General features: G+C 44.4%; 1 protein-coding gene across 25 annotated transcripts in view; it reads right to left on the minus strand.

The window, feature by feature from the left end:
* Positions 1-22,640, minus strand: part of CAMK2D (calcium/calmodulin dependent protein kinase II delta) — a 1,139,541-nt gene that overhangs the window by 197,731 nt on the left and 919,170 nt on the right. For 13 of the 25 annotated variants that reach the window (XM_069631027.1, XM_069631047.1, XM_069631025.1 and 10 more), the window contains 2 exons: positions 15,708-15,761; positions 5,787-5,831 (listed from right to left, as the gene is read on the minus strand). The exons of 6 other annotated variants lie outside the window; for them this stretch is intronic. In XM_069631027.1, coding sequence (XP_069487128.1) covers positions 5,787-5,831; positions 15,708-15,761 — 99 coding nt within the window. The remainder of the gene's footprint in view (positions 1-5,786; positions 5,832-15,707; positions 15,762-22,640) is intronic. 6 more of the 25 variants (XM_069631032.1, XM_069631031.1, XM_069631042.1 and 3 more) reach the window with 1 other exon arrangement.

Genomic DNA, 22,640 nt, shown 5'->3' on the forward strand with positions numbered 1-22,640 from the left:
ACAGCAAGCTCCCTTGTCCTTGCTCGGATGAGCCAGTCGTCCAGCTACGGGTAGACATAGATCCCCTGCAGGCGCAGCCGCGCCGCCACCGGTGCGAGGCACTTGGTGAACACCCTGGGTGCCGACTTCAATCCGAACGGGAGGGCCTTGAACTGGTAGTGCCGTCCTTGGACCACGAACCTGAGGAACTTTTGGTGTCCTTTTAGAATAGGGATGTGGAAGTATGCATCCTCCAAATCCAACGACACAGGATATCGCCCTCCTCCAGCTGTCCCAGCACGTGCTGGAGGGTGACCATCCGGAACTTCTGTGCCTTGATGTACTTGTTCAGTCGTCGCAGGTCCAGGATGGGGCGCCATCCTCCGGTCTTCTTTTTCACGAGGAAGTACCTTGAGTATACTCCGGAGCCCCGGAACCTCTTCGGGAGGAGCTCGATGGCACCTCTTTTGAGCATCGCCCTTACCTCCAAAAGCAGTTGAGGGATGTGATTTTCTTTCCTGGCCACGGGTGGAATGCGGGGGCACTTTTTTAGAAATTCAAGGGCGTGCCCCTGGGCCAGGGCGTTCAGCACACAACGGTCGGTGGAGATGGACTCCCACACGCTGACTTCACCAACCGGCCTCCCACCGGGGTGCTTCGGTTGGGGCCCGACACGGCTGTCGGTTGAATCTTGCTTGGAGGACCCGTGCCGCCTTGGCCTCCCTGGTGACGACGGCGGGGTCCACCCGACGTGCCTCGTCCTCTATAGGCTTCCTGCGACGAGCAACGGGCCGCTTGGCAGTACGTAGAGGAGCCACCGCCGAATCCCTTGGAGGCACCCTGCTTGCCTCCAGTGCTCCGAAAGGATGGCCTTCGTTGCCGGAGAACGCCTAGGGCCTTAGCTGTCTCTGTGTCTGCCTTGATGGCTTGGAGGGACCCATCCACTGTTTTCCCAAACAGATTGTTCCCGTCGAACTGCATGTCCAAAACCTTGGCTTGTACGTCCTGGCGGAAATCCGTCGCCTTGAGCCACCCTCGTCTAAGGCAAACGCCGTTGCCTAGCTGTCGGAAACCGGTGTTGGCAATGTCCGTTGCCACCGTAATGGCGTGGTCGGACGCCACTTCACCTTCTTGCAAGATCTCAAGGGCCTCGGCCCTCTTGTCATCCGGTAGGAAGTCCAACAGGGGGGCGGTCTTGTACCATAACTCCTTGTCGTAGTGGGCCACGATCGCGAGGGCGTTGGCCGCCTTAATCGTTGTTGCCGCCAATGAGATAACTCATCGTCCCATTGCGTCCAGCTTCTTTCCTTCGCCGTCCGGTGGGGAAGTTGACGTTGAGGCCGATGCCCCCCCGCTTTCTTCTTGGCTGCTGCTGAGACGACCGAGTCAGGGGTCGGTTGTGCCCCAAGGCACAAAGGGGCCGCGTCAGGGACCCGGTACTTCTTGTACTAATCCCTCTTGGCAGGCATTGTAGACAGGTTCTTGAGAAGGGTGAGACCCTCGACCCAGATGTCATCCAGCAGAGGCACGGCGAGGACTGTCTTCCTCTTGGCCTCGTGTCTTGGTAAAGGAAACCTTCTTCTTCTTCTTCTCTTCGGGGCAGAGCTGAAAATGCTTGGATGCCCTAGCGATCATTGCATGGAAAGATCCGATCAAATCGGGCGGGGTTGCCCGGGCTGCGGGCGATGGGAGCTCTGTCCCGTCGTCACTGCCATCGGTACCCGTCGTGGCCGTGTCCGTTCCCATGTCATCCCCAGGGGCGGAGGATGTGGGTAAAGGCTGAGCAGGCCGCGAGGGCTGAAATGGCGGGGCTGGATGGATCCGTCTTCTCTTGTTCGGGAGGCTTCCCGCCGGCCCTGGTTCTGGCTCCTCCATCGGTGGTAAGGGCAATCTCGTCCTTATCTCCGAACATAAGGATTGTATCACCAACAAAATGGCCGCCGAGTTATCCTGCGGCTCCGGAAGCGACGGGTGACTAGGCCCTCGCCGGTGCCGCCATCACTCTCGTCGTCACCTTTTTCGGGATCCCTCCCGTAGGGACGGGCCTCTTCGACGCCCTCGTCGAGGCCCTCTAATACTTCTACCAGCTCCTCCTCGGATGCTGTGTCTGTGTCCACAATGGCCACCACCCCCCCTCTTTTTCCGCCGGGGTCTTCACGGGGGTCTTTTCGATGGGTCTGAAAGAGGCTTCCCTCCGCGCAGGCAGGGAGGCTCTGGGCCCCGAGGTCACCTCCACTGGTGTAGCCTCCACAGGATGCCCCAGGGCCGCCACAACTTCCTCGATAGAGGCCTTGGCTGGTAAATCAAGGCCTTTACTACCTTGTGTGGGCCAGTGGCCTTCACCTTGGGGGGAGGGTCACCACCTCGCTCCCCCTCGGCCGGATCCTTCGAGCTTGACCGGGCCTCTCCAGAAGCTTTGCCGGGTTCTTGGCCTTCCTCTTCCCTGAGCCAGAGCGTTGGATCGTGGTTGATGGCACTGGAGAGGGTGCGCCCTGCCTGGCAGCCGAGGAGCCCAACCGTTCGGCGCTCCCAGTGCCCGCGGATTCGCGGTGCTTTGCCTTCTGTTGGGCCCCCGTCGCCGGGGCGCCCCCACAGGACTTAGAAGACCGCTCTGACTACTTCTTCTTCTCACCTGACGGGCTCTTTCCTTCCAGCCAGTTGGAGAGCCGAAGGTGTCGGTCCTTGATGGTCCGTTCCGACATGTTCCTGCAAAACGCACAGTCCTTCTCCACGTGCGTTTTCTCCTCATGAAGGCAGTAGAGACATTGAGTGCTCATCCTCCTTGAACACATTCTGCAGCTGGCATCCAGGGCAAACTCTGAACAGCTTTCCGGGCGTTGAGCTTCCTTTCTCCCGGGCCCTGTTCGGGTAGGCTGCAGAAACTTCTGGATTCCTCCAAGAAGCGTAACTCGAGAAAATCTTCACCCTTGAGGGGCGTAGAAAAATCCGACATGGATCCCCGTTAATCGGATGTAGAGACGGTGGAGCTTGAGGCTCTATTTGACCGAAAAATTAGAAATTCTCTTTGAAAAAGCGCGAAAACGCAGCAAAAGCTCGAGAGCTAAACACGAGGACTCCCAACAATTGAGCGTATGGTAAAAATCTGAAGATGGCTGCCAGAGGCGGGGCTTAGGGAGAGGGCAGTCATTGGCTGGAGGCAGTATGACCCAGAGACCAGTGATTGGTTACTACTGAGAAAGACAGATCAGAAACGAAACTGATACTGATTTTTTCTTTACCAAGGATTCCTGGCTTGACGACGGGGAATATTCATGAGCATGTGAATCCATGCCAGACCCCATGCTGGAGAACTTGCTGTAAAAGGTTGCTGCGCCCCAAAGGAAAAATGTTTGTGCAAATCAACACTTCACTGTGCCAGGGTGTGCACATGACATCCACATGTTTGACGAGACCACAATGCCCATAGTGCAAGATGACACCGAGGGCACAGTGGTCCGCTTTGTGGCTCCACTGATTATTGCCCTGTGTTGATCTCACTGCAGCTTTTCTTCAAACGCAGGTCACACATCTTCTTCTGAACAGGATCCTCCCATCCAATGAGGCTTTAGACATGAATGAACGACCTAGATTAAATGCTTGCACGAAGATCAAAGGTATACTCTGGACTATGTTCCACTGGCAAGGTTCACAATTGTATTGGAGTGCCGCTGCAAGTAGCTTGCAGAGCAAAACCTATAATTTGAACTGATGAGCATTGGAACAGAAGTAAAACCTGTAAAAGGGGGTCCAAAAGTAGATAGAAAAAAAGTATACACCAGGATGGAACTGCATGAGTACAGCATTCTCTGATAGTCAAAACATGGTGGAAAAGGGGAATTAGCAAGGTTGGGTGCCAGTTCATAGAAAGGGGCATGGCCACATAGCCATGCACTCAAGCATGCCACATGGCCACCTGAGACTTAAGCAAAACATCTATATGAACTACGTGAAGCAGTTCCTCTTCCCTATTCCCAGGTGGCAGGGAACCTACCTATGAGTAACGTGAAGAGTACTGCGTTCTGTCCATGGTATGTTATGAGGTTTCCATTATGTAGCAATGCATCTGGCCTGCTTACCTTTATATAGATTTGATGCAGAATTAGCTGCCCAAGCAAGAGTGCACCTGTTAAGCCGTGCTCTGAGTTTTCAAGACCAGGAAAAAACAAAGATCTTCCATGAAATAGGAGCCAGGAAGTCAGGCACGTCCACAGATTGCACTGGGATTTACAAATGCAGAACTTCAGAAACCTTCACACCTTCACATCTTCTTACCCAAATATTGAATTCCACAGTTTTGTCACAGAAGTAATGTCTTTCCAAAAGTAAGCGCCCAAGCATTCGATCTTCTCTCACAAGACATGAGCTGTATCTGAAGCCTCAGGAGGGGCAGATCTTTCCCCAGAGCATAATCTTCTAATATATATCCACATGGTCATCAGTAGTCTCATCTTGACCACTCTCAGGGAATATTAGACACAGCCAATATTACTGGGGACAATGCGTGTGAATTGGTTGTGCCTGTACACAGGCACCTCAGAGGAGTGCTGCTATTAGAGTTATTACTGACTGGGACTCTTTCATTCATTGCTCTGCTGGGCTGGAACTGTATTTGCAAAAATAAATATTGCAAAATATGCCTTGTAGTAGAAGTGCAGGTTGGATCTGCTGACTGTATTGTGTAAGCTCAAGGGCCCTGTCTTGAACTCAGCCTCCTAGAGTTGACATGCCTAATAAAATAGCTTCTCGCTTGGCTCAAGGATGCTAATTTACCAACTCTCCAACTACTCACAACTTTCCTAAACCCTGTCATGTGCAAGTCTGCCTTCTAATAGATCAACTCAACTGATTAGAGCGCCTGATATGTAGATTCATCCTGTATTTTTCCAGGTCCCAGATAATGGCACTGCTTGTAAAAATGTTGAGCCTGGTGCAGACCCTTGTGGCACACCCCATCAATCTCACCGACATCCCATCTTCCTATGTTGTCAGTGAGCCACTGCTTTATGCAGGTTACCTTGTTGGAATCCTCCCCCATCATACCGAGTAGGTCTATGAATCTGCGGTGTGGAAAAAGTGCCAAACTGCAAGCTGAAATCCAAGGTGACACCATTCATCCGTTTTCACTGATGACAATCCTCAAGTCACAGTCAAGCCTAAATCACTGAAAGAGTTTGCGGGTTGCTTTTTACCTTGAAGAAACCCTGCTAATTCTAAAGATTCTGCTAATATTTAATTCATAATTTGTTTCACGGTTATTCCCAACCACATCATCTTGATTAAATACTCTGATTCAGTTGTGGCCACTCCAAGGCCCATCGACATACCACAAATCACATAAGATATGACATTCGTTGCTTGGTTTCAGGCGTCAGGTAAGTACACAATGTTGAAGTATGGTGCATAGGATCATTAGGAAAGTGTCATTCAAAAACGAAACATAAAACCACCCAGTCAAGAAAATGCACGAATGATAGCATTGGAAGGAGATGCATGTTTTTGCTAAAGGATGAGTTAAAAATGTCCATGCAGAAGACAGACCACAATATGGTGCACAAACATGCCGAGAAATAATTAATACGTGGAAATGGCTTTACAACATACCGCCCTGAACCCTTGAACACACACCCTTATTATCATTCTAGCCTCCCAAGCATATCACTGTTTCGTTAATGGAAGCTGCGACATTATACAGACAACACACACATCCCCTAATACTCTTTATACATCGACGTTTCCAGATCTGTTAAACTTGTTAGATGAAATGTGCAATTTATAAAGCAAGATGGGAGTTGATGTTTTCCGAATACCTTATTTCCATCAGCTGGGTTGTGGATTACTGTAGATTGGGGCTCCTGGTTGAGAATAAAATAGAGAGAAAACAATTCCCATTGGTAAGTACAGTCTCAAGATGTGTGAGGGAGAGTAAAACGTGCCAGCGGCAACACCAGAGCCACTGTGCGGCCCGTGCCTGCCGCAGAATGCACACACAAGTCTGTCTTCGCGGAGCAGGCCATGTCACGTACAACAGCGGCATGCAAAGGGCCCTTATTCATGACCAACATCTACATGCAGGGCGTTGATGCTCAAGGGACCAAGAAAGGCACACACGGTTTCACAATGTTTGATACAAACACTTGACTTGCTCTAGTTATATAAGTGTTCATTTAGGATACTGCGGCCACTAAGATTGTTGTGTTAAACCAATTGTCCTTTAACGGGTAAACACAAAGGGAATTACAGTACTTACCCCCAGAAATTTAAAATCACGTATAACTAAAGATGTCTACTGGCGGGAAACATACAGTACGAAAGAGTGGGCTCGTTAAACAGGTCCATTATTTGTGAACCCCTTTTAACCCTTTTTAAGTCAATTTGTAATACATGCAGTCAAATACTTGTTTAGTTCACATGTGTTTTCAGCTGTAAGTGAAAAATAGAGAGTTCTCATTGGTGTACGTGGATATTATAAAAAATAATCCTCTTTTAAGTTTGAAAACTGCCAGGATGAATTTGGTGAAGATATTCTTGAAGTGGAGAACAGACACTAGAAACTACTTGGAGTGAAACATGGTCAAGATATATGAGGCTCTACAGAAGAAAAAAAGACTTCTGTACTCTTACTCAGTCAAATGTTTGGATGTTCCAGTAAATTTTGTTAGCTACTCCACCAACGTTACTCGTGAGGCACACCAGTGTTTGGCTGTGCGGTCTCTTGACATCCAAATTTCTAGCTTTTCTGAGAGGAAGAGTCACTTAAGAATTTCTTACTGTATTCAGCATATTATGAACAAAAAGAGTACACAATGTAATAATAAAACAAAACTTCTGTAGAGAATAAAAATAGAGTTTTGGGTAAGGAAGAGTAACTGTGTAACATTAGAAGATTCTGGTGTACTGCCTTACATTTTACAAAATTATGAAAAAACATTAACAGAAAATCTTGTACTCCAACCGATTTTCATCAGAATGTTATCCGTTTGTATGGTCATTACTGTAAGATTAGCCTCATCCTGCACTCTACTAATGCTTGGCCAGCAGACAAAGAGCCTAGTACTTGCAGCTGGGGCAGTACTTGTACATGCAATCATTGTCGTACGTTTTTCCCCCTTTGCCCTTGGCAGGTTGTGTGAACTTGGAGACGTGTCCTCCACACGTCTAACAGGAGATCCTTGTAATCCAGGCCAAATTGTTGTTTGGATTTTACAAGGGTAAATATTTTTAAAATGTGCTGATGTGGGTTTTCCTTTTTCCGAATGCATCATGATGGTTGACAAATAAATGTATAGTTTCTGAACATTTGTCCAACCATTAAATACAAGGTTTTTTGGAACACAGACGAATAGCAAAGTTGATAGGATGTTTTCAGTGGTTATGCTTTGATATCAATGAGATAATGGAAGGCGACCCTAAACCGGGGACAGCATGAGCATCCGGTAGCCAAGGCATGCTTTGCAAGAGACAAGACCTCAGGAACAGAGTGCAAGATTGGAAGTGGTCACGACCAGTTTGTGGTGAACGTGAGCAGAATCAGGATAAAGAAAGTTCATCAGATGAGCTTGAAATAAAACTAACCTTGATTAGATAGGTAGAGTTCAAAGGACATCCAATGAAAAGCCTCAGTGCCAAGCCATTGGTTCTAGGCATTAACTCTATGTTTCCTGGATATAGGCAGTGCCATGTTAAAAAAGAAAAAAACATACAGAGTGCCGATTCATCATCTTTACTTGGGACTTCCTTGAGAATCACAGAAGTACAGCAGTAACACCAACCATGTAAACAACAAAATGCTTCTTCTGGTAATCTCATTCCAAGGATTTTCTCCTCTGTTGAGATTAGTGCTGGTGACTTTGAGGATACTATTTTCCTAGCCAGGACCATCTCGTCTTTAAAATACTGCCAATATAAAGCATATTTTGCACCTCTTGAAATTTAAATAGGTCACTGATATTCATTACGATAACTCTAAGCAGCATCAAACAATCACTGTTCCTAGGAGTAATTGGAGGTGTGGCCCAGACATCCTATGCTTCTACATATCCAGCAAAAAGTTAATCATGCTAAATAAAACCATTCTCAAATTCCAATAAATACCAAGTTCAAAGAGGAGGACACTAAAAATCTGAAGTGAACTCCCTATATGTAACCCCAGGAAATGCCACTTTTCCACTGATGCGATTGTGACATTTCTCTATGACAAGAGTCTTCCATGGAAACAACATCTGCTTCTACCAATAGCTCTTTCCAGTTAGGACCTAGACAGTAATGATACTGCTTTCTCTGTAGGAATGGTCGATCAGTGCGATTGGTACAGGGCACTATAACATTAAGTCCTCCACAGTTGCCTCTCCGCATATCACAAGGACATTAGTTCAAGTTGGTGTACAAGGAATTCAAGGACTTCTTCCATAGCAAAGTCTACTCTCATTCAAGATTCTCGTGCCAGAATTCCAAGATAAACTGAAACTCTTCGTCCAAAAGGTTTACAAGTTCTATCTGAATTTATGTTAGTTTGGGCTCAGAAGGATCACGTTGAAAAACCTTAAAAATGTATCTTACTTTTAACTCTACAAACGTATCAACTGGCCTAGAGTAGAACTATGAGGTGGAAGCTTGAAAAGCTACATTACACTCCTTGAATGAATGACCGCTTTAGACATCCTTTAACTTAGAATTAATGTGCTGCCTTCTCTGGTGCACACTATAAATTACACAGTGGTCTGGGTCTTGGCGGCATTACAATTGTTGCAACAGTCTCCTCAATCTCCTAGTCAAAGCACATTAAACTTTGGGTAATGTTTGCCGGTATTTTAGCTTTTTGTAATGTTTAATAGGTTTATCATTTGAGTAGCTCTACAGAACATGTGATCATAAAATGAAAGTATACCTAGTTCCTTGCAGCTTGAGGAAGTGAACACCAGAGGTAATGCCTTTACAATAATTTGCTGGAGTCCCAGGCATGTTGAACAACATTTATAGACATGCATGTGTTCCTCCTTTCAGCAGAGTTTCTGTATTCTAAAAACCCACTGGTAATATGTCAGGGTAAAGTACGAGGATGTTACCACACTTCCAATTCCTTTCAGGCATTCTGAAAATCTGCCAATAGTAATTGCTCTTTGTGCTGCTGCTCAGCTCTATATTGCTTAGAGAGCAGGCATGCACTAAATCGGAATATTCGTGGCAAGATGACAGCACAGATTGCTCTTGTGCATAAACAGACCGCAGGATATTGTTCACATGCTTGCTGCTGGCTCGTTTCACCCACCATTCCTCTGGGCGGAGAGAGATTTATTGAACTATAGTGCATTTGCAGCAAATCAAAAACGCATCCGAGGATCATATGTATACTAATCATTGCCCCCCCCCACCAGTAGAACTTTAGAAACCACAAGGGTGCAGGTGAAGATTTCTAACATGGTGCCTTGTTGTGGTGTCCAATGAGACATTGTTTCCAAGCCAATACCAACGAGCACTGTTAAAAGCACAGTTTTTCGAAATGCACGGATTTAAGCAATGTCCTGCTCTAGGAATTGTTCAAGCTAGTCCTGAAAACCTACATTATTGGAATCATTATATGTGAGATGATTATGTTCAGCAGTTAGACACGTCCAAACTTAATGCTGTAATAACCATGCCATTAGCTGCTTCCCAACTACTGACACATCAGGGAGTCAGTTCTGGGGAAGAGTTCCCCAGCTTCTTCTGGACACAATCTCACACTGGCTTCACTAAAGGTTCTCCATTTAAGGTGATCTTCAAGACTGCCAAAGTCTTCCCCTTCATTTTCAGAAATGTCTTAGCAGATGGAGTAGCTTAGGTTTACAGCAACGCCAACCTTCTTAGATTTACCAAACTTATGCTGTAACACACTTGCAGAACATTCACTAAGAAAACCACCCTGCGTCCTTCACAGAGGGGACAAAGCTTTAAGAGTTGGCATTAACTCCTAACATGAATGGGTAGAAATCCTGATAGTCAAAGTTCATGCTTGCCATCACCATTGGCAAAAGGAGAAACTCAATTCACACTGAAAATATTTTAGAAATATGGGGGCATAAACAAAGGAACATCAAACCCATCACAAAGAGAAATCCAATTGTTCTTGGTACGCAGAAAGAATGAACATGCAAAGTGCATACCACTGCTCCTCCTCACAGTTATTATTAAGGAGTATCCAGAATAGGGACACTCCTAGTTACCCCATTAAAGGAATGACCAATTACTCAATCAAATCTAGCGCGTTTGAGGATTTAGGTCACCTGGGGGGTCACCATTTAGCTGTACGTGATGTTTGGGGCAAGGAACCCAACAGGAAACCTGTTATCGAGTCACAGATGTTAATCAGTAAGGTGGATTATCAAGAGATAGGGAAAAATTAGAGTTCAATGGAACAATTGAGTTTTACTTTTTTTGGGAAATATATCAAGGGAGCCTGCCATACATATGTCGAGGGGCAGATCATTCCATAGTCTTCGTCCAACAGCGGCTGTAAAGAGGCAGCGTGAGTGTGGAATAACCAACAGTTTACCATTAGCAAATTTAACACATCGGGATGGCTGGTGCCAGTTCAAAAGAAAGGCCAGGAGAGGGGTTGCCAAGTCATGTTTGCATTTAAAGACCAAGCAACGCATTTTAAAGCAAATTCTTTGAGATATAGGGAGCTAATAGAGTACACTTGGATAGGAAGAAATAGAGGATTTTTGAAGCCGGAAAATGAGGCACACATCAGCGTTTTGAAACTGCTGGAATTTATATACCTGCATAGAGTGTATTGCCATAATCAAAGAGTTAATTTATTAGCGTTCTAGCCAAAGCAGGATGATCATCATTGGGAAATGAATGGTAGGGTGCGTTTCAGGAGCCGGAGGCAATAGAAAGCTGCTCTAGAGTCTTTATCTATCTGAGTGGTCAGCGAGAGGTTAGACTCCCAGACGATCCCCAGGTTTCCAACCTTAGATGCATACGAATTAGGAGCCAAAAGGCTGAGGAGGGGTGGGAATCTGCAGAGGATCTTTGAGCATATGCCTCGGGCCTCGCATGAGGATCTCAGTCTTAGTGGACAGTTCAGTGGCAGACCATTCCACGTCAGCCATTCAAGACCATTAAAAAATAGCTTCCACCAGAGGGTGAGAGGTTTCAAAAGAACCAGAAACAAAGATTTGAGTGTGATCTGCACATGAATGCTACTGTGGCTGAAATGTATGAAGAATGCTCATCATGGGTGAAATAGATACTGAACATGAAGGGGGACAACGGAGAACCCTGGGGAACACCACAATGTAGCCCGATAGTGGAAATGGTGAACATGCGCTCTTACATGTCTGACTAAGTCAGTGAGAACACCCTCAAACCAACCAAGGGTACGATTATTCATCACCATCAAGTTTTTGAATGTTGACAGTAAGGTGGCATGGTTCACCATACCAAACGCAGCTGATAGGTCAAGCATAATCGGCATTGAAAAATGACCTCTGTCTGCGTTAGAGAGAATTTTGTCCTAAACTGCGACTAGAGCAGATGCTGTGCCGTGCTGGGACACAAGCCAGAGTGAGGGAGATCCAGAACTTTATTGTGTCCAATGAAGTCCTATAGTTGTATGCTGACAATTTTCTACATAATCTGTGCATCCAAGATGAGTTGGCAATAGGTCTAAAATGATTCAAAGAAATATACAACATGTCTTTTTTTCTTTTTTAAAGAATGGGAAAATTAAAATGTTCTCTTCTCCCTGGCCAATGGCAGCAATTTTGTCTTTCAGAGATATAGGGCAGGACCAGTCCTCTTTATCCCCTTCACGACCAGCACTGAGCAGTCTAGTCCCAGAAATATGAGTGCTTGAACATTGCAACCTTTCACTGTGTGCCATTCCACTCATGGAACCTTTGGGAAAAGATTGTATTTGTTCTGAGGAACATATATAAGGAGCAGAGGATTAAGACATTAAATAAAGCCAAGCATCTTCAGATATTGTCAGACTGTTTGAGATTTGATGCCCACATTGTAGCTGGGCACACATGATCCTGCAGTGAGGCAAGAGCAAAGATGAACATTTGGAAATAATCAGGAAACATTAAAGTATTGGGATTCCCAAATAAAGGTTAAGTGCAGGAGGTTTCCAACTATAGTCCTTGAGAGTTTGAGGACCTAAGGTGTTGAGTATCTGCACAAGATCAATTAGCAAATTGATCTTGTGCTACAACATTTGTTATTTAGCCAGTCAATGATGATCTTGGAAACATGGTGCGGTTGGGTCCCTTGAAGACAGGAGCTGGCAACCGTGGTTAAGAGGCAGCCTTTGCAATAACTATACCTGGCGTATTGTTCCAAAATCCGAATGGGTCAGCTGACATTGTAGGGGGCATAAAAGCACGCGTCTCCAACAGCTGCGTAAAATGACTATTGCGAGGATTATCTCACGAGACACATGAAAAAAGCCAAATGAATAGGGAGGTTTGTAAATCAATGACAAGGACGCTACAAGAACACAGTCGAAATTAAATGTTGCTACATTAGTTGACAGTTAAATAAAAGGGAGCTAGGAAAAGAAACCCTGCTGGGTCGTTCGCAGCCTAGCCTGCTTAATTGCAGAATGGTTCAATTGCTTCCAGTATTTTAGCAGACATTTGCTTCATTCCAACTCTTTGTACCAAATTAAGAATGAATGTAAAATGGCCACTGCTCACCAGGAACATTATACGTTCCTGCAATTTGTTTTCACTTTTGGAATTGCAATTAAACCACTGAAAAATATATATTTCCACTGGGTCTTTCGGCTACTGCTTCAATATTGCTGTATTCCTTCTAAAGGAGCAGATTAAATTGAAAGCAGAATATTTAAAGAATGCTTTTCTATGGGCCCTTAATCAAGCGTTGAAAAAGCACTCACGGGAAACTTACACCCATAACCACATGGCCTGCTTCTTGCTATTCAAGTAATCCACACCAAAATTACGAACGGCATGCCCCCAATAGTTGGAGATTTGTGTCTTATGCTGACAAGACAGAGCAACGACTTTAAGCCTTGCCCCAGGCATCTGTGTTCAGAATGCAGGACTCGTTCAAATACTGGCACCGGCAACTAGAGCCATTCGTCCTTTTGAGGTTTATCAATGGACTACCATTAGAGGCCAAAGTAGCACTATTTGCTCCAACAGTGGAACCCTGGAGAGCCCATCTGAATGCAGCAGGCCTTTCAGGCATCAATTGCTGGTATGGATTGGGCTCGGTGAACTGGAAGGATTCCCAGCACCCCATTCTTGGGCATCCCGCTGCTTCACCCCATAAATCCAATTACTTGTATTCTTGCAGATACCATGTCTACTCTCCTCCACCAGTTGGTGCTTCCCACCACCTCCTTCCTGTGTGGCACACCCAAAGGTGGATTTTCGGAGCGCAGCTGCCCAGTTCCAGTTCCTCAGGGCCAGTTTTGAATGTTACTAAGTACAATTAGACACACTGTTTTCCTGCTTCGTGCAAAATGCATGTTGGATAAAAACTACAGTGAAATCTCGGCACAAAGTTGTGTGCTGATAGCATTAAAGCCCATAATTGCATGCAATACTGCTAGTTATATACACTTATCTAATTTTATAATAGTTAATTTATAACTGTTCATTTATAACGCACTTAATATCAGGAGTGGTTTCTAAGCACAGGATCAGGATTCGAACCTGTGTTGCGCTGCGTTGTCTTGCTTCCAAGACAAAGGCGTTTGCTCGTGAGCTATCCTTCCTTCTCCTTTGGTTTGGGTCAATAAGCTGGCCTTCCTGATGCACGACTATCTTTATTGTGCACGGGCTTGATACAGAACTTCGATGCACGAGGATTCTGGCATAAAGTGCTATAAAAGCATGAATAAACATGAATATTTATTTAATGTTCTACCACTCATTTAGGAATGCGCATCTCTCTGTACAATGACACCAAACTGTTCTTCTACGATTGCACAAGTAACATACTCTTCAAGGAACCTAAATCATTGACCCTTTGTGATCCGACATCAGACAGACAGACCAACCGACACTCAAGATAAGACATGTTTGGCTGAAATGGCATAGGCAGAAAGGACAGCTTGGCTGTTAATTCAATGTTCCTTCATTTTCTGTTGTGTAAGTCGTAGAATATCAAACATATTCCATGAAAAAACAAGAAAGATGGATGCAAAATAACTACTAGTAGTTGTGAAATGCTGCACACAAGTTACCAAAAGGTCTGCCTGCCAGCTAATAAAATCTAAATCAAACTGGATCGTACTTCTCAATTACGAAAGCAATAGAGTATTTCATTTCAGACATTATTTGAGTAATAAGCAATACTAGACTCTGGAACTCATAATTGGGGAGATCATATCACCATGCATTAGGTGCTTAGTTGAAGGGTCTTGTTTTCTGACAACACATTCTTGAATATTGCTTGGCCGGGCAATTTGGAAAAAAAATTGGGAAAACCTGTATGCTGGCAATTCATGTAAACATGGTTTATTCAAGTATTTGGTATTTTTTCATTGACTATAACAGGTCCTCTGTTCACATTCCTAAAGAGATACGAGATAGGCAGAGTGAGTGATATGCCTTTCCTTCGAGTACAACTGTTTATAACAAAACAAAAAATCACTAACCATTTTGAAATAAATAGATTTCATTTGGACTGTTCATATCTGTTTGTTTAGTTTTCATGAATTTGTTGGAATGCCTATACTTTCCAATTGCGCGATTTCCAGCACTCATGTGTTGCTTAGACACTTTAGAAATGTGGTCCAACTGGTGCTCCCAGAAACAGTTCGTGTGACCCCCACCCCAATAGACGATGGCAAAAAGCCAGCTAGATGCCATTTTCTCAGACTGCAGTTCAGTAAACATTCCAGAGAGCTCTGGGACTTCAATGCTTATAAATGGTGTGTGCTTGGAAATTGTGTTGGGAGGGCAATGCAAAGTGTCAGTCAGTGGACGTGCTCTAGAAGTCTAAGGAATATAATGTGGGTGGAAATGATCCATCAGGGTTAAAGGTTGTGGAACCGAGTCCAGGATATCGCTGTATCACATTTGAGCCAATATGCGGAGACCTGCCTGTTGCTTAGAGCAGGGACCTCTATCTTTGACACCATTCCGATCTTATAGGGTGCACTGCTGTCATAGGTTTTACTAGTCGCTGTATCTTTGTTGCGGAGCTAATGGTTACTGGCAGAACTGATTAATATAAGGTGCAGGTCAACGAAAATGGTGCTATAGGTCATGGTGCCTCTTGATCCCAATAAGCAAAGTCCTACAACCAACGGAAACATTTATAAATAGGAAACAGGAAGTCTGAACATGATCCATTTTGGTGTTGCCTGGAATCCATCCAGTCAGCTCTTCTTGATGCCCAGGTGGGTTACACAGCCAAACACAGCACTTAAAATGAGCATTGAGTATTAACGATGAGGTAAAAAGCTAGTGGCAACATTAAGCACAGTAATCACTGACCAACGAAACATGCACCGGCGGCCAGCTACAGGTTAACTACTACTACCACAACCACATACTGCATGCAGCGTGACTGCCACAGAGCAGTCTAAACACACAACTTCACAAGGTATGTCCCACACAACAAAACCAAAGCAGCAGCAAAGACATCCACTTCAGACATCAACACAGCAAAGGAAGACTAAAAAGCAAAGGAGGCAAACAACAAAGAAACCAAAATCAAATCAAAGAGCTCAAGCAGAAGGAATAGGAAAAGTGCAAGTATACCAGCACTGGGGTGGGGTCTTTTGGGCTGGTTACTACGTTGGCTTTGTTGTTTATCTGTAGATGTGCAGAAAATAGAAAGAAATGCCTTAGAACACTTCAGTAGTTAACAGTCACACACAAAAGGGGGCGGGGGGTTAATCCAGAAATACCAATAGTTGGCAGGGGGTGTCAATGCTCGGGTATACTTTCACTCTGTGTGACTGTGCAGTTTGTAGTTTGCACACAAGCTCACGGACACACACTGTGTATTGGTTCATTAGGAAACACCAGAAATGTTCAAAGTTAAAGAAAATGAGTTTCTACAGGTCCCCCGAAAACATCTAGCACAATACTATGAAAAAAACATTTAGATGCTTGCGTGTTTTCCAACATGCACTTATATTTACCTGCATATTCTTGCTCACAAAACACCTGTGTGAACATACAGTGTTCTACCCAACCAGTGTGCTGGCACATGAGCCAATTGGTCAGGGACTTCAGCACAACTTTTCATTGTGGCTAACACTTAAAAGACCCTTATGGGTAATACTGCATTCACACCTAAAGGTTGAACATCTACGTGGACTGCAAAGAGCAAATGTAACAATCGCAACTAAAAAGAGCATAGATAAATGAAAGAAAAAACTTGATGCAAATCCACATACAGGTTACCTAGATTATAAATATAAAACATCTGGATTATAAACAATACTAAACTGACACGCCCTTATCTGAAATCCCCAATCAATTAGACTGACACTTTTGCTTTTCATTCAATTATTTCCAAACTATTAGAACATGTAGCGAGAGGAACGGAGGGGCAGATGAGCAATGGCGCACATCTCCGAGTTATAAGATATTAGTGGCAGGGTGAGTCAAAGAGGCACAGCTAGTCAGGACTCTTGGGTGGGGGTGGCTGCCTAGACCGCCATAGCTCGAGAACATGAACAGAGCCGTTCCCCATCATTCATGTGCACATGTGCTCCATTCTACATATTTACAACACTGAAGTTCTAAAATGCTTTTCTTTTTACATAGGTTGCAGCCATAGTGTTTTATTTCTTGATGTATCTTATGAAAAGCTCACTACCTGGAAAATTAAAAAAAAAAAAAAAATCAGACTTTTGGGAGTCAAACTTTTCGGTTCGGTAAAATCACGTAGATCCCACTACTTATACATTGAGTATGTATTGCTAACAGGTATGATTTGTGTGTGCAAACCGTTTGGCACACTAAAATATTTGTTATATAAAAGTAATAAAAATGTTTACAACAAAAAAAAATATTTAACTGAGTAGATATTTGGAAATCAAATTACGAACAGGATTTGATAATGTATTCTACTTCTGAGGTGCCAACAAAGCTGATGCACAAATCCTTTTTGAATTTGTTTGTGCGATTGATCTGCATATTTGTCATATGTAGACTTGCACTGCATGTGATTTTTAGCACAGATGTGCATTTTAATACACATACCTTATTTACATGTTCCAAACCTAACCCCATACAGTAGTGAACTCTGTATACATTAACTTAATCATGTGGTTTGTAAAATGATTGACAAGGAGACTTGCACAGTAGGGGATTTTTTCTCAGCGATATGGCACTTTCTGTAACAGCATATTCAATAATTCCAGGGATTAAGACCCAGTGAAGATGATTCTTGACAACTATTATCTATTTAATAAGCATGTTATTGGTTGAACCCAATTATATAGGAGTGATAATGCTTCTGTTCAAAAGAGATCTTGAATAGGCTTTAATTATGACAGTATTTTTTGAAAAGGGTGACCCGTGAGCCACGGAGCAGCCATCCCAAAGCATCGGTGGGCGGGGTGAAGCGCAGACTTCAGAATGCGCACAGTATATGTTCTTTTTAGTATGCACGCTATACATGTGAATTATCCTGAGAATGCAGCCCTTTCATTCTCTCTCTCTCTGGATTCTACATATGGTTTGCACATTTTACAAAGTCACGCTCCTTAATCAATGAAATGTATATGCAGCTCACTGCGGATGTCGTGTAGGGCGATAGACTAAAACATAATTTCCCTGAATGGTATTTTTATATTTTAAAGCCAAAGAAATATGTCAAATGTCTTCCAGCCAGAGCAGGCAAGCTCCACTGAAGAATGTGCCATTCCATGTGGCACTCATTGATTTTCCAAGGCACTTTACTGATCTCAAACCTCATGCAAGGAACTGGTGTTTAGCTAATGGAAAGGAGGAATGCAAGAAAGCGAATGCAGGAGAGGAATATTAAAATGCTCGCCACCACTGGTCACCTCCCTCATTAGCAGCTTTTGCGGACATGACCATTTCTTGGACCCCATGAAAGACAGTGGCCAACAGCCGGGTGCTGAGCAAAGACACTAAATGTTTCTGGGCCTCCCTTGACTTTACACGTGAGAGACTTCTTGGAGGGGAACTTGAATGCATGTACATGTGGTACCTGCCCTGCGAACACCAACTAAAGCAACCCCGATTTTGAGGCCGAAAGTCGGTCTCAGGGGTCCATCATGGCAGCGCTTAACCCATGCTTGCAAAATGGAACATAGGATGCATGTACAAATCTGCTCTAACGAGGGCAAGGGCAGCATCTTAACAGAAAAAAGATGGAAGACAAAGGAATGAACATCACCCAGAAGGATTTCTTGATCATTTGGGCAATACGAGAATCAAACTGTCCCTCTGAAATCAGGTTTGTCGAAGGCCAGGAGGTGAGGATATCCCCAATTCCTGTGCATGAGAAATACGCATTCACTTAGAGTTCTTGGTTGTGACGTTCGCATACAAACCAGGCATGTGTTGGACCCTTAAGGCCTGGAGTTCGACCCCTCTGCTCTAGCGCATGTTGGGAACACTATGGGGGTCGATAGGTGCATTGTTTTTTTGTAACATGTGACATTACATACAGATCCTGCGGTTAGACTCCCACCCTGAGACAACCTCATGCCCCCCCCCCAAAAGAGTGATAACTAAACAAAGGTTAATTCCATCACGTCACACAATGTAGCACTGGGACGTGTGTGCAAGCCATCTGCACGAGCGCGTTCCAATGTTCAAAATCCAACGGCCAGGTGATGGGTTGTAGGTACGCATCCCCTTCCCAAACTAGGAAGCGGTTTACTCCTCTACATGAGCTGCGTGCAATGCTAAATCAGTTGGGGAAGTACTTCTGATGGTCAGACTGCAATGAGTCTCGCTAAGGACAGCACTTTGATGGGGATCATTTTCGCTTCATCCCGGTTGGCTGCAATCCACCATAAACTGCCTTGGCTGTAACAGAAGTGGCAAGAGGGCCTGACTTGCTTAACTTAAGCACATACGCTCCAGAAATGGCTTGCACCTTGCAATAGGGGGCAGTCTTCTTTGATGGTCCCAAGTACTACAATCTGCAATTGACTGGTTTGTCAAGATGGCCACAACTATTACCAACTGGTGGTTGATCGAAAACCTGCAGGTAGCATTTTGTCTTGTTAACGTCAGTGTTTACAGTACAGTTACAATACTGTCAGATACGAACCTGCTAAAACTAAATTGGTGCAATATGCAAAAGATTCTATGCACGCCACCTCATCATAAGAGGTTCCATACGCCACCTCATCAGAAGAGGTTCCATACGCCACCTCATCAGAAGAGGTTCCATACGCCACCTCATCAGAAGAGGTTCCATACGCCACCTCATCAGAAGAGGTTCCATACGCCACCTCATCAGAAGAGGTTCCATACGCCACCTCATCAGAAGAGGTTCCATTCGCCACCTCATCATAAGAGGTTCCATACGCCACCTCATCATAAGAGGTTCCATTCTTTTGAAAGACGGGAAATTGAAGGCTTTTAAATGAGTCCCCAGAAAAGTGAAACATGACTATTTTAAACAATGAGACAGCCAACTTCATTAGTTCCATTTTCTGATTGCTGATGGAAGGAATGTAAATGCTGTACATTTAAGAAGAATTTTAGTAATAGTAATAATGAATCAGAAAAAAAAGTACATTAATTCGGAAATTGAAAGAAAAGGAAAAAGGAAAAGATTGAGGAATATTGAACACAAATGCTAACAAAACAGGGTCCTGTTGAATAACAAAAAATATGGTCAGAAAGAAAATATGTCAGTACGTTTTTTGCTGTTACCCTCGTCTGTAACAGTTGCAGACCGAGATGGCATGCGCGCGCACACACACACACACCATTTGCCCGTGCCCTCAAAAGAACTTCTCATCCTTTTTTATTTTACATTTTTAAAGCGCTCACACAGCCCGTGGGCATCGAGGCGCTGTTAAAGGAATTGTTTGTTTTTTAGTTGCGTAATTGTTTTTGTCTTAAATGCGTATTTATAACGCACTTAAGCACCCAGAGGTTTCTAAGCGCGGACCCAGGGATCGAACCTGTGTTGCTTCATGTCGTCTTGCTTCCAAGCACGCATGTTGCCGCTGAGCTATCCTCCTGCAAGTTGTCCTCAATTTAGCACTACAGTTAAGTTCCCAAGGCAGGATCCAAACATTCGCAAATATTGTAGTTAGCTTGTGGTGGTGAAACAGTGTCATATGCCATTTTTCTATGGGGGAGCTCTTCAGCCATAAATCATAAGACGGCTGGGGTGGTGAGGTTTAGTACAATCCATAATTCAGCGAATGATTTTTCCCCCTTGCTATTGAACATTTCAGAAGAATACAATATTACTACAATTATCACTTGTATTAAGTCATTTCAGATTCCTGCAGCAAACAATCTAATGTAATGATTTATCTGACCAGAAACATTATGAAGAGCAACAGACTGTCTTGCTTGCTTGCTTATTTCTCACCCCTTGTCCAAGACTGGTATGCTCTTACATTTTGAATGGACAATTGATCCAAAATGCTGTTGCTAAGAGACATGGGATGGTCATCCATGGCTAATCTGCTTTAACTGCAGATGTGGCAATACAGCCACAATTAAAGTGGCACTAAGGTGCTTGCAGACAGAACATTTGTGCTATAGCTCCCTCTCTTGCAATCAGCAGTGAGAAGCAAAGGTTCGGCCCAAGGAGGTGCTGTTTACTAAGTTTAGGGAATAGGTGGCCACAGACGCTGGCACGAATTTGGAGAATTAGTCAGTGGAAAGCATCAACCTAATCTCGTTCAGTAACTGATTATCAGTGTGATGGTGCTGAGACTAACATTTCATGAAGAAATGATCGGGTGTGAGAAATCTTCACATACAAATATTGCAAAACATTTCCTGTGAAATTTAACAAAATATTATCCTATCATCCCCATCGAGAGATCTAGAACTGGCAGGAAGCTCTGCAAAACTATATTGATGGGTCATTCCTACCTTGTGTGGTGAACCAGAAGTACGACTCGGACTGCGGGATATCATATTCCTGGATTTTTATTACCTTGTTTTACAATTAGTCTGACCTCCTGACCAGCTTCAAAGAAAATAAACTAAAATAATGAAAATTAACTCAAAGTGCTAAGTTTGTCAGGGTTCCTCATTACTGAGGAACCATGGGTGCACGATAGGCCTTTCGACGAAGAACGAGTTTTAATGTTCTATTTGTTTCAATTGCCATCATTCATTACGATTCAGTTCCACATCATCAGGTCTCCCCTACTATACCGGGTCAACCATTTTGGAACTCGCATAGCAATGCCCCATGTTGCAGGTATGTTTGTTTCTTGTTCGTTCTGGTTTCTCCCCCGACCCCTCATTTAGTTTCCTTGCTTTCCAGAGCAGGGATGCTGGCAGAAAACAGTAAACAGAGACCTTCAGAAGGAACCAACTCCAGGAATAGAAGATCACCCAGTGTTCCAGGTAGGGTTTCTGACAAAGATCCCTATTCTAAAACTCAAAGGTTCAAGGAAAAAGTATTCTGGTCAGGGTACATCCAAATCATAAAGTCCCTAGCCCAAATCCTATACTAGCCTACCACATTTATAGAAAAACAAAAACTCATAAATGACTGCTGCTTCTGTTCCAGGTTGTCTCCCCTCGATATAAGGTTATTCAGGCGCCATTGTAATGGCTAAATGTTCCAAATGTAGTTCGAAATAACATCTTACTTGAGGTATTTCAATCTCCCTTTGTCCTGCCACCTCGGAGTGCCGTTTTTCACTTATTTACCTCACTGCAAAAAATGTTTCTGTACCCCTCCAGGGCTTCGCACAGTTCACTCCACTTGGGGTATTTCTCTTGTTCGTTCTTTCATTCATTCCTGTTCCAGGGTGTCTTCACTCTCTCTGCCTCTTCTGGGTCTCTTGATTCTTGTTCGCCTCTCTTGGGGTATGCACAGTTTCACTCTTGAGATCTTATGACTCATTGCCCTCTCTTATGGTATCCTCACTCTCACACCCTATCTTGGGGTACCTTCACTCACACCCCCTCTCTTGGGCCAGCTTCAGTCTCTTAGATTAGCTTCGCTCAGAGTAAGGGGATGAGGTTCTTACGTGACTCCTTCAGGCTGGGCTCACCCTTTCTCACGTCTCTTGCCCCCCAGGAATAGTCCGGCTGCCCCCATCCACCCCCAGCCCCTTCAAGCTAGGGAACTTTAGGTTGCCTAGCCCCTTCCACAGGGCTAGAATGAGCTGCGTTTCTACCAGCTCTTCTGGCCTTGTGGATAAGAGCGGTGTGGACCTCTTCTCCCCCTCTGGGTTCAGAGGTTTCCCTCTTCAGCATAGCAGGGTAGCTACCAGGCACACAGCAGCCTTCCTTCCCCTGCTCCAGGCTGCTTCTCCACTGCTTTACCTTAACCATTGAGACAAGGAACCAGTCCGCAGCTGAGACAATTTGCAACTAAGCTGGCTCTCCTTTTGTTCGGTCCTTTCTCCTCCTTAACCAATTGTTGATTTATTGAACTGTCCAGCTTCAACATTATTTGAAGTAGTGCTTACATCATATGCTTCCAGGGTAGGTCATCCCTTAACGGTCACTTTGAATGACAGCTGAGTCAATTAGGAGTCCCAA

The sequence above is a fragment of the Ambystoma mexicanum genome, chromosome 6q (assembly GCF_040938575.1).
Source record: "Ambystoma mexicanum isolate Mex_15411 chromosome 6q, UKY_AmexF1_1, whole genome shotgun sequence".
NCBI lineage: Eukaryota > Metazoa > Chordata > Amphibia > Caudata > Ambystomatidae > Ambystoma > Ambystoma mexicanum.